This window comes from Columba livia, chromosome 8 (assembly GCF_036013475.1).
Source record: "Columba livia isolate bColLiv1 breed racing homer chromosome 8, bColLiv1.pat.W.v2, whole genome shotgun sequence".
Taxonomy (NCBI): Eukaryota; Metazoa; Chordata; class Aves; order Columbiformes; family Columbidae; genus Columba; species Columba livia.
Window position 1 is genome coordinate 5960190 of NC_088609.1, and position 13177 is coordinate 5973366.

General features: G+C 39.4%; 1 protein-coding gene across 19 annotated transcripts in view; it reads left to right on the forward strand.

Annotated features, from left to right (window-relative positions):
• The window catches only part of RABGAP1L (RAB GTPase activating protein 1 like), a 245480-nt gene that overhangs the window by 35681 nt on the left and 196622 nt on the right, over window positions 1-13177 (forward strand). For all 19 annotated transcript variants that reach the window (XM_065070826.1, XM_065070831.1, XM_065070830.1 and 16 more), the window contains 6 exons: window positions 841-1051; window positions 2402-2576; window positions 3337-3497; window positions 4315-4425; window positions 10170-10236; window positions 11682-11784. In XM_065070826.1, coding sequence (XP_064926898.1) covers window positions 841-1051; window positions 2402-2576; window positions 3337-3497; window positions 4315-4425; window positions 10170-10236; window positions 11682-11784 — 828 coding nt within the window. The remainder of the gene's footprint in view (window positions 1-840; window positions 1052-2401; window positions 2577-3336; window positions 3498-4314; window positions 4426-10169; window positions 10237-11681; window positions 11785-13177) is intronic.

Genomic DNA, 13177 nt, shown 5'->3' on the forward strand with positions numbered 1-13177 from the left:
ATAGTAATAAGAAATAGAAACAACAGAGCAGATTGCTCAGAGAGGTTTGAAATGTTTGTCTTTGGAGATACCAAAACTCAGCTGGAGAGGGCCCTGAGTAACCTGATCCAGTTTTGAAACTAGCTGTAGTCTAACCTGATCTGTCTTTGGGCAGAGTTAGAGCTAGATGACCTCTAGAGGTCTTCTCCAACCTCGATTACGCTGATTCCATACTTAATGAATCTTTCTTGTACCTCTCTTCTTGTTTTTCAAATGTTGAAACGCCTTTAAAAAACCTGCTAGAAAAAAACAATAACAGCAAAACTCCCAAAGGCTCCCTCAAGATCGCCCCGTCCACAGTAATGTGAGTGGAGAAAGAACGTTTCTCTTCTGCTGAGTAGGGTGACAGAGATTCTCTTTCTTTTCTCCAGCTCCCTGATGGTTTCATGCAGGTAACATAGCTATCCCACATCTAATAATTCTACAGAAGCTGCAAAGACATGGGAGAGAAGAGATTTAGATGCATCTTTATGCAAAGTATGAGTAGAATTTGAAGGAAGTATCAACTAAATAAAACACCATCTGGGAGCGTAGCTTAAAGAAAAATGGTGTTCTAGCACTGCTAAAAAGACTTGGAAGGCATTTTTTCCCTATGCCATAGTATGTAACGCGCCTTAGAATAGAACAGACTTAATGTTAATATTAAGCTGTCAAATGGGATTTCTTACTATTGGAGCTGGACTTGTGACTCCTGTGTCCATTCTCAGAAAAAGTAGTAGATTTTACTATGGAACTCTCTAAGAAAACAATGTGTAAAAGCAAAAGCAAATGGTTAAAGAAGTGGTTTTTTTTCATTTTCAGAAATCTCTGCACCAAGGCCATCATCTCCCAGTGAACCCCGGGAAGAGGACAGTGTGTTGTTTAACAAACTGACTTATTTAGGTTGCACAAAGGTGTCTGCCCCTCGAAATGAACTGGAAGCTCTACATGCCATGGCAAACATGAAATCCTCGAGTCAAGCCCCCTTACCTGTAACGCTTTATGTTCCAAACATTCCAGAAGGCTCCGTAAGGTAACACACAAAGTTGCTTTTGTTACTTGCACAGGCAGATAAAAGGTGGTTTCTGACTTTTTTACTTGCACGGGAAAGTAGTTTCTAGATACTAGAGAACATTTACTTGCCCCTGCGTGTTGACTATCATTTTGCACAGAAAGACAGAAGGACCTTCAACCACAGATGTTATTTTCTTCCATTTTTCTCTTTGAATGCAATTTAAGATTTTGTTTGACATTACAGCAGTATTTTGTTTGAATTAGGAAATTACACTGCATACTTTTATGATGGCAACTCTCACATAGACAGGAGATGTTAGGTGTGCTGTACCTATTTTTGTAGCCATTGTGGCCATTCAGGAATGTTGTTTGCAAGTGAAACTGTGGGATCTTTAATTGCAGAGGACATAGGTAAGTGAAGGACTGCCTGAGACTCTGCACAGAGCTCTAAAGGTGAATCCATGTGTGACAAAATACACTCCATCAAAGTTCAAGTGTCACCAGTGTCAGCCCTGAGGAGTGTTTCCATTCCAGGTATGAACAGGTGTCATGTGGCGTTCCATTTAACGTGTCCCACCACCATTACAGTGTGCTGGATCCTCTCTGGGCTTTTCTTGCCTTTAGCAGATTAGTCCTTTAATTTTATTGTTACAGACTTGCGATTCTGTTCCAGGTAACATTTATTCCCCCTTGATGTGAATGTGCATATGGACAAGTACTGAAAAGACAGAGCAGAATTATGTGGTTCTAACTGTTATTCTTTACAACTCACTGTCTAGTAGTCCATTCTGAGACCGCCACCCCTGTTGTCGTTCTTTACAGTTTCTGAAATATTCTTTGGGTTCTGAGTTTGAGAGGAATTTAAAACCTTGCATGAGCCTTCAGATCTGTGATTAATATTCACCTGAACACAGAGACAAGCATTACTGTCCTGTAGGTTCTGAATAAAAGAGGTTTTCTTAATGTTGTCTTAAACAGATACTTAAATTTTTGTATACTGTTGAATTTTGTTTGATCCTTGCATGCAAATTGCATTTTCATGGTTGCTGTGGTTTCTACATTGCTACTCTTGCATTTTTTCATGAATGATTGCAGAGCAATGATGGTCATTGTTATTGCTTGATACAGAGGTACTATATTTGTCTATATTGTGGAATATAAAATAAATTAAGCCAGTGTTACAACCAGAAATACTTATATCTTAAATTTGGCAGGCCTGACATTTCTGATCCTACTGCCCACCTTGTGTACTTGAGTTTAGTAGTAATTACAGTTTAGATATTTGTTTATCTAATTGCAGAAAAGCCTTTTAGATGGGCCTGTTTTACTGACCTTTTTCTTTGATCTTACCTGTTCTTCTCCTTGACAGAATAATAGATCAATCAAGCAATGTGGAGATAGCCTCTTTTCCGATCTATAAGGTCTTGTTCTGTGTGCGTGGACAAAATGGGACTTCAGAGAGTGACTGTTTTGCATTTACAGAAAGCAGCTGTGGAACAGAAGAGTTCCAGATTCATGTTTTCTCCTGTGAGATTAAAGAGGCAGTAAGTACTAAGTGTTGTACAGTGACTGACAGAAAGAATACAAGTGGTATTTTATGAAGTTATTCCAGACCTGGAAATGGTATATAGTGCCTTGAAAATATAATAAGTTTCACAGAATGTGCATCTAGTCATACATGAACATTAATATAGATTATTTTTTTCTTTCAGTACTTCCATAAAATTTCAAAGTTCACCATAATGGGAAGATTTAGAAAGCTTAAGTTTAAGAAAAGTATTCTGTTTGTCAGGCCTCTTTTGGGTAGGTTTCAGACTGAAGTTGCAGTCTAGACCTTGAGAGCTACAAAGAATCATTTTACAGTACTCTGCCCTGGATATTTTAGAAAGAACTAAGTGATAGTCGGGGGGGAAAAGATTTTCTAGGATGGAAAAATAGAGGTCTAAAAAGAAGTCTCCTTGTTTTTTTGACATCTGCAAGAACAAGCTGTAAGTTGTGTTGTTAAATACACAATCTGAAAAGTACATTATTCAGGTCCTTTAATTCCTAATCTTGTAATATATATCAATTTACTGAGCATTGCATGAGCCGTGAATGTGACATGAAACAGGAGATGTTGTTACTGAATTTGCTTGGTTATTAAACACCTGATCTGAAAGTTGTGTGTTAGATGTGGTGTGCTTTGTGTTCAGTACAAGAGGCAAGTGACAGTAATTTTATGGCCTTCAAAACCACATAACAATACCTGATTAAAAATACTCTTTTATTTTTGATAAAACTAATAATTCTTTTGCTTTTCTGCAGGTCAGCCGAATTTTATACAGTTTCTCAACAGCATTCAAACGTTCTTCCAAACAAGCATCTGACCAGGTTAAGGACTTTGTTCTTCCTACTCCAGATAGTGATGTGTACACTTTCAGTGTTTCCTTAGAAGTCAAAGAAGATGACGGAAAAGGAAATTTTAGGTAATCTGTATGGAAAGGGAAAAGTAGAAATCTCTTTGAAAAAAGCATTTAGCATATAGCAGAATGCACAGCTGGTTTGTTGCAGTAAAATTAATTTGGCATCTTCTCATAAGTAGACTTGTTATAAAAAGGAAGCTGTTACTTTGCTTTTACAATTTTATTTTCTGTAAAAAGATTAAAAATCAAGATACCTTTTTCAACTTAATTTCTTTTAAATGTGATTTCTGGTAGGGATGCTCAAGGTAGGCCTGTGTAAATGGAAAAAATAGTAGGAAGTCTGCTAAGAACTGTAGTCAAACCACTTTTCTTGAGTTAATACAGTCTAGTAGTTTCCCCTTTTTGATTTTTTTTTTTTTTTTAATAAGGTAATAAATTCTGAAGGTATCGAAGATTTAGAAAGTGCAAACTTCTCTAAGCATTGCAGGGGACAGGGGGGCATAGTGTTCTTTGCCTGACAGTTAACTACAAGATATTTTGAAATGGAAGAGAGAGCTGAAAATAAGATTTAATTATGTGAAAATGTCCTATTTATTTTTTGCTTCATAGCCAGTATATGGCATATTTTCCATCATTTTAAAACCCAAAATAACCCTTGCATTTTTGGATTCGTTTATCTGATAAAGCCTTCAGACAGTTGGCATACTAAGTGTGAGCCTGGTGTTCTTCGGTGCCGGTTTTTTACTTGGGAATAAAGGAAGATAAAGTCTCTCAAATGAGTTGAGCCACTCACAGTTTAAGTGGGCTGGTACTGTCCTTTCTGTATTTAATAGTTAATGTTCTACACTGGGATAAGAGACTTGTTTCTTTATTCTTTTAGCCCTGTGCCAAAGGATAGAGATAAATTATATTTCAAGCTTAAACAGGGAATTGAGAAGAAAGTGGTGATTACAGTTCAGCAACTCTCGAACAAAGAGCTGGCCATTGAAAGGTAAGACTCATTAAAATAATGCAGGTTAAGTTTTTGAAAGACCAGTATTTAATGTACTTTTCTTGGCTTTGCAAGTTATGTGACAGAAGAAATACCACAATTACACAGAAGGTGTTATTGCACAATATAATTAATTCATAGGTGCGCAATTCAGTTTTAAATTTTTTTTGAAGTATTTTTGTGTGGGTGGGTTGGTTGGTTGGTTGGTTGAATGGTGGGTGAAAACAAGAACCAGAGGCTGTAATATTCAAACATTGTTTTTTTGCCTTTTAATTGCCTTTCTGAATGTGGTGTTAGGATACTCATGACATTCAAATCACAGAATCACAGAATTGACTGGGTTGGAAAAGACCTCAGAGATCATCGAGTCCAACCCTTGGTCCAACTCCAGTCCATTTACTAGATCATGGCACTAAGTGCCATGTCCAATCTCAGTTTAAAAACCTCCAGGGACGGCGAGTCCAGCACCTCCCTGGGCAGCCATTCCAATGCCTGACCACTCTCTCTGCAAAGAATTTCTTTCTAATATCCAGCCTAAATTTCCCCTGGCAGAGTTTAAGCCCATGCCCCCTTGTCCTGTTGCTGACTGCCTGGGAGAAGAGACCAATCCCCACCTGGCTATAACTTCCCTTCAGGTAGTTATAGAGAGTGATGAGGTCACCTCTAAGCCTCCTCTTCTCCAGACTAAACAAGCCCAGCTCCCTCAGCCTCTCCCCATAGGTCTTATGTTCAAGTCCCTTCACCAGTCGTGTTGCTCTTCTCTGGACCCGCTCCAGCACTTCAATGTCTTTCCTGAACTGAGGGGCCCAGAACTGAACACAATACTCAGGTGTGGCCTCACCAATGCAGAGTGCAGAGGAAGGATCACTTCCCTTGTCCTGCTGACCACGCTGTTTTTGATACAGGACAGGATACCGTTGGCTTTCTTGGCTACCTGGGCACACTGGTGGCTCATGTTGAGCTTCCTGTACATTAGTACCCCCAGGTCCCTTTCTGTCTGACTGCTCTCCAGTCACTCTGCGCCCAGCCTGTAGCGCTGCAGGGGGTTGTTGTGACCAAAGTGCAGCACCCGGCACTTGGCCTTATTGAACTTCATCCCATTGGAATCAGCCCATTTTTCCAGTCTATCCAGATCCCTCTGCAGAGCCCTCCTGCCTTCCAGCAGGTTGACACTCCCTCCCATCTTGGTGTCATCAGCAAATTTGCTGATGATGGTCTCAATCCCCTCATCTAAATCATCAATAAAGATGTTAAACAGGACTGGACCCAACACTGACCCCTGGGGAACACCACTAGTGACTGGCCGCCAGCTGGATGCAGCCCCATTCACCAGCACTCTCTGCGCCCGGCCCTCCAGCCAGTTCTTAACCCAGCGTAGAGTACACTTGTCCAAGCCATGGGCTACCAGCTTTTGCAAGAGTATATTATGGGAGACAGTGTCAAAGACCTTGCTGAAGTCCAGATAGACCACATCCACGGCTTTCCCCTCATCCACCAGCTGGGTCACCTGATCATAAAAGGAGATCAGGTTGGTCAGACAGGACCTGCCCCTCCTAAACCCATGCTGGCTGGGTCTGATCCCTTGTCCATCCTGAAGGTGCTGTGTGATTCCATACAGGATGGTCTGCTCCATAACCCTGCCAGGCACCGAGGTCAGGCTGACAGGCCTGTAGTTGCCAGGGTCAGCTCTGCAGCCCCTTTTGTGGACTGGGGTAACATTGGCCAATTTCCAATCATATGGGACCTCCCCACTGAGCCAGGACTGTTGGAAGATGATGGAGAGCGGCTTGGCAAGTTATTCTGCTAGCTCCCTCATCACCCTAGGATGGATCCCATCTGGTCCCATAGACTTGTGAGGATCCAGATGGCTCAGTAAATCACGAACTATTTCATCCTGGAATACAAGGGGCCTGTTTGGCTTCCTATCTCTGTCAACCACCTCCAGAGATGAGTTGTCCTGAGGGCCACCTGTCCTACTGGTAAAAACTGAGGCAAAGTAGGTATTAAGTACCTCAGCTTTCTCCTCATCTTTGTTAACTCTATTTCCCTCAAAGTCCAACAGAGAATGGAGGTTTTCCTTGCCCCTCCTTTTGTTATTAACATATTTGAAGAAGGACTTTCTATTATCCCTGACAGAATTGGCCAAATTAACTTCAAATTGCACTTTTGTTTCCCTGATTTTTTTTCTGCATGATCTAGCTAGTTCCATAAATTCTTCATAAGTAGCCAGCCCTTTTTTCCACAGTCGGTAAAGTCTCTTTTTATTTCTGATTTCATTCAGAATCTCCCTGTTTAGCCAAGCCGGTTGTCTTCCCCGCCGGCTAGCCTTTCAGCACACTGGTATAGCCTGTTCCTGTGCACTCAAAACCTCCTGCTTGAAGCATGTCCAACCCTCCTGGGCCCCTGAATGCTTTGGATTTTGCTTTCTGTTGTTTTGAAGCATTCCAAAACCACACATTTATTGCAATTCTGCGTTACCAGCATCTCACTGTTTAGCAAAAGTAACGAGGTGAGCGTGTCTGAGCTGTGTTACACCTTGGAGCACGTGAATCTGTCACATCAGTTGTGCTGGAACAAGTTGGGACTCAATCTGCTGGTCAGAAGGAGCGATCTGCTGGTGGAGGCTTCAAGACGAGTGAGATTCCTTTGTAGCTGTGAAGTGAGAGGATGCGAATGTTCATCCCTGAGTGATGGTGAAGAGCTCAGGAATGGCTGGTGACTCCTGTTGCATTTCCTGGCAATTAGATGAGGGGCGATCCCTTTTGGACAATATAACCTGACCTTTTGTGCAAAGTATTTGCACAAGAAGTGGACCGTGCATGTGAAGACCATCAGTTAGTGTGTACATTAGCAGTAGAGTCTTGTAACTACAGTAGTAGTAGGTATTGTATTAATTTAAATGAGGAAATTCTTTCTCAGTAGCTTGATTTTTTTAAAAATAGCAAAAGCCACCAGATGGCAGTCTTATAAAAGACTAACAATAGGAGAATTCAATTTTAACAGAAAGAGAATTAAATATAACAGGAGAATGAAGAAGAAAACCAACAACCCTCCCAAAACCTTTGAGTGTTCTCTTGACTTGCTTTGAAGCTCTTATTTCAAAAATGAAATAAAAATCTTAGGGAACATACAGCACAATTTTTTACCATCATTCTTTTTTACTATAAAACTGTGCTTTAGTACTCTATGGCTTTAAAAAAGTCCTATTTTCAGTGAATTTTTAATTTCAATAATTTTAGCTTTAGAATTCAGTTAATGAATGATGAACTCTTCTGAACATTTCTGAATAGCATTGGATTGATTTATTTTTGTTTTGTTTTCCTTCCCCCTTCTCCCTACAGGTGAAGCTACCTTTCTTAGAAATTAGCTTTTATTTTTATGTTGTTTAGGATATTCAATTAGGATATTATTTTTATCACCACAAGCATTGCTAATAAGTTACTTAATTGACATGACATACAAGTGTGTGTAAGTCATTTTATATACTTACCCTGCAGAGCATTAAAATTTAAAACCAATATAAAAGATCAGTTCAGGTTACTTCAGACAGTGAGCTTCTAAGCAATTTAATGCATCTTCAAAAGTATTTCTAAGTGGAAATTATAATGCAAAAAATGTTGTTGCTGAAGAAATTTTGTCTCTGATATAAAGAGTTCAAGAATCTTTCTTCATGGTCTCAGGAGAGTGAACCTGGTATCCTGCAAAGAAACCCGGGCTTCATCCTGCAATGTGCGATATCAAGTCACAGTGGTTTACAGGATTCAGAAAGGAAATTCTGTTCAGTGATTGGGGGCTTTAAGAAATTGTTCTGAAGAGTGAAATAGCTTTTAATTCTGAGGAATGAGAGGATTGACGCTGTTCTCAGTACAGTGGTGTTTCAATGTAGTGTGCTGCCAGTCATAGTGGAGAGTTAATACCAAGTTGTATAGGGGTAGGTTAGGCTGAAGTCTGGACTGGAGTCCTTAGAACTGCTGTACAGAATATTGGTTGGTTGCTCAGTACCACGGGAAACGTAAAGATCATGTTCTCATGTTAACTTAAAACCATCAGCCGTATCTGTGGGTAGCATTGATATTTATGTAAATGGAAATATGTATCAGTGAAGAATAATTTCAGTTCTTTTTTTGCACGTCAGAAGTGGCAAGACTGAGGCCCACAGTCTAGGCCCACATTCTGAATCCTGGGTGTGTGGTTCAGCCTCCTCAAATCAGAGGCTGATTGTGTTGAGATCTATTTGTGTAATATCCGGCTCCTCTGCAAGTGAGGGTCCTGAACTCATCTGAACTCATTTTGCGTTTTAAGCTTGGTGGGAAGAGAAGCCCTGACTCTTGTAGCAGCAGGATGCTGCCAGTGATCCTGGGTGTCTGTCTGAGAGAGGCAGGGGTTACTCGTTCCCAACTCCCACTCTTGGAAACAAACTTCCCCCAAATTTTGTGTACAGCTGAGAGAGGCGCAGCAAGAGCGAGGATCTGTGAGCTGTTGTCTCCGAAAAGCACAGATCCTTTACCTGCCTCTGAACATTAGCCTTACAGTTTCCTTTAGCAGATCTACCAGAAGCTGGTGAGCCCTCTGCTGTTATATATTATAGCCCTCTCAGAGCTATTTCTATCCCAGGAACAAAAAGCAGTAAGTCAGTCTACTGTAACATTCTGCCTGATCTCTAGTCTCACAGAAACACCTGCTTGTGTGGTTAAATGTATATCCTGGCATCTTAGCTACCTTGCTTGCTTTACATGGCACTGCATTATGCTATATAGATAAATGAAATTTGTGGTCTGCTGTTTTATTTACCACTTTGATTTTTGAGATTTCAGTAGTGAAAGAGATGGAGAAGGAAAAATACAATTTTGGATGTAAATTATTGTGTAAGTGTAATGAGGTGGAAAATGAAAATCATATACCCAAACACAATAGGAGCAAACTTGCTAGATGGTGTCATAATTGCATATCTGAAGATTTTTACAGTTAATAGCATAATGGTAATGATATCTCTATTCATGATAGTGTGCTTGCCTGAAAGCTGGGAAACTGTTCTGTCTTCATTGCTAACATGTGAATGTTCAAAGAATCTCCTACAATTTATGTCTGCTGAAAAATCTCAGTTTTCATTTGGATTAAGTGGGTTGCCCAGATGCCAGAACTGCTTTTGTTCGGACTTGGAGAGGGTGGGAGCATGCGGCTCTTCCTGGTGCAGTCGGAGACCTGGGGGAAGGGGTGGAGGAGTTAGAGCCGGGCTCTTCTGGGAGGTGCAGAGTGGTCAGATGAGAGTCAATAGACACAAGTTACTTCACTGGAAGTTCCTCTGTGAAATTAGGCCAGTTCTTGCAAATACAAAGGGAGTTGAGCATTGAAACAGGTTGCCAAATTTTTTTGTATGATTGTATGAAAAAATTTTTTAAAACGTATTGGGAGAGAGTGAATTTCTTCTTGCCAGTCTCCGTCATTAATATATAGGAATTACTGGTATCTTTAAACTCAATATTCTAAGTTATCTTTAAGAATAATTGATTGTTCACAGGTCAGACAGTAATTTCTGTCATTTTCATTCTGGAAAATAATTTCGTTGTCATTTCTATAATATATATTGTGATGTTTCCTGAACGTTGCCATAAAACTAGCAAAAAATTGCTAAGAAAGGTTTTCTCTAAATTAGAAGCAGTAGGTGGCTGTGCCATTATGTTCAAGAAAACACTTTTGTATTTTGAAAAGCTAATATCTGTATTTTTTTTTATTAACTTTCACAGATGCTTTGGGATGCTATTAAGCCCTGGACGAAATGTGAAGAACAGTGACATGCATTTACTAGACATGGTAATACTTAGCTTTAATAACAAGTTTAGTAAGATAAAGGTGATTTAAATATACAAAACAAACCTCTCATCTGTCTGGTTTTGTTTGTTTTTTGTTTCTTAAATCTTGGGGTTTATATCTTCAAACTAGAAACAAACTTGTCACATACAATGGACAAAACGTTTCCATTACTGTCAAAACCTGTGGCATCTGGTTTTTGTTCAATTGTTAAAGCACAGGTTAGGTTAACTGGCAGCTGGTTGTTAAAATAACTAAGCTTTCTGTATTGTGTTAATCATGTTGCCTAAAAACTTAGAGCAAATCATTGGTTTTATATTTGAGCATTGGGGAAGTAGTCTTTTTTTTAGCCAGGCACTGAAAATTTTGCCTCAATTACCTTCACTTGAATTTAAATTCTTGCTGAGTTTCGAGTATTAACTTGTCTTCTGCAATCTTAATTTCCTATGAGTTGCTTCTAAGAGAACTACAAAATAATATACCTTTTTTGATAATAAAAATGTTCTTCTTTGCTGTGGATAAGAATACAACCATTTTCAAGTCAAGAAGTGCTGGAGTTAAACCAGTCAGATATTTTGTGGCTATGTAGTTATCCCAGATTTGCCTATTCTGTTTCTTTACTCATGTTGATGATTCTAGCTGTCAGTATTTAGTTCTCTTGTCAGGCTCTCTTATTTGCCTGTTTGTATCTACCACCTCATTTTTTTCTGGTTTTATTTGCTGACACTAGTTCCAATTTTCCATTTTTATTATTTGATTATAAAATGGAATAAATTATACTGAGTTATGGAGCATAATGAATTTGCTTCTATGGCTCTGTCCAATACCTTTTACTGCATGGACTGTATATTTGAATTCCTGTCTTTACTCCACCTATAATTCAATTTACATTCCAAGTACATTTAATGACTGTATATAATGGCTTATTAGTTCATTTCTTGGCTATAGCATATACATACAAATTTGTGTTTTTCTTTCAATCCTCCTTCTCCCTATTTACATCTGAAGAACTCAGTCACTCAGTTGGTTTTGGTTTGTTTTGTTTTTTCGCCTGGATCATTTCTGTGTATCCTGTGGGACTAGTTTAATTTTCTGAAGCTTCTTGTAACTCATCCTCTCCTTACAACCATCTCAGCTGCTCAGGGAGTAGAGTGGCAGACATCCCACCATGCTTTCATGCTTATAATAAGCATTGAAAAACCACATTGACAAACTCACTTGTGTTCAGTTTCTTATATAATGTTTCTCCTGTTCTAATGTTTCTTTGCTCTTTGCCACTTCCCTATAACCTTTCTCAATCCATTATTTCACATTCTTTGTTTAGATTGTGTTCTCTAGAGTGAACACAGTCTTACCCTGAGGTCCCTACAACTATTTCCCCTCCCCATGCTCAATCTCTGATCTCAAACCATGACTCCAATAGAATCCTGTATGTTTTTTGTTCTTAGGAATCCATGGGAAAGAGTTCTGATGGGAAGGCTTATGTAATTACTGGATTGTGGAATCCTAATGCACCCATGTTTGTAGTACTTAATGAGGAAACTCCTAAAGGTAATCTAATCTAATTAGTGATTTTTTATTGCCCGACCTGTGTTTGGTGTATGTATGCTCTCCTGGGAATTGTGGTGCATATGTCTCAGTACGTATACCATTATGTTCCAAGAGTCCATGGCTAGGAACTTCTCTGTATAAACATGCACAACATAGAAATGCGAATCTTTGTTCACAGAACTGTGTGTTGCTGATTTGGAGATGTTAAATTATTTGGGGCTTAAATACCTGCTCCCTGGTTTTCGGGACTTTTTTTGTCCTAAGCTGTTTTCCATCTCCCGTACTCAGAAAAGCAGTATAAACAGTAAGCATTGCTATTCTCTTACTTTTATTTCTGAGGTGAATTGATTACAAAGAGCGTTACCCTTCATCTTGGGGCAGCTGGGAGTGGTGCACTGAAATGCTTGATTCTACAGCACAGTTTCTTATGGCTAGAACTTATATTCTCTGATGTGGTGTAAAAGGTTTGAACACCATGTGGAGTTTCATTCCTATCCCAAGGCAGAGCTCATGGCAGTTGTTTAAAGGCGTATTCAAGTATGTACAGCCAGCGTCACTGCTCTTGCTGATGGACTTGCAAACCACGTTATTTCTAGTAACATACAGACAAAACTCTTGCTGTGCAGCTTGACACAGTTTCTGTTTTACAATGTGACTTTGTGTGCTGTGGTTTGGTTTTGTCGTGTGGGATTTTTTTTTTTAAATGCCTGCTTGCCTCTCTGGTCTGATAAGACAAGGAAATGTGGGGATCTGTAATGTCTGACTCTGTAATGTCATTGTGAAAGTCTGTGCATCCTGAAAGAAAGGTATCGGTTGTGATGCAACACGATGGTTACTACCTCTCTCTGTGATGGGTGTTTCCAGAAACAGCACAACTTTTCTTGCACTGTAAACCTGCAAGATACACTTGAACTGTTTCAGTCTCATCCTCTGGTCAGTTGTTCTGCATTCTCCTCTACTTGAAAAGGTTGGAGTTCTGCTTCAGTATCAGGAAGATGGAGCTATTCCAGATTAAGATTACTGATCCACGCTTTGCTTTCAAAATACGTTTTGCTGCTATGAGGACTGACTCAGAGAGTGGGACAGGGAGGGGTAAAATGTTTTGAGTCCTTTTCACTGACAGAGTATGAGCACAGACATAAAAATTGATGTGAAGTATTTCTTAGTCTTATGAGAAGATTTAGGACCAACAATGCTGTAGGAGATCCTTGACACTGATTTGCTAGGCAGATATGTATTTACTCAGCAGTAATTTTACACTTTTAAATGTGACCTTATCCTTTGCATGTTCCTTTTGTCTAATGGGGATTGTATATCTTAACGCTATTATCTTTGCATGATGTTTTGCTCCTGTCTTTAAAACAGAGACGCATTGTTTTAAAAAGTTATCGGA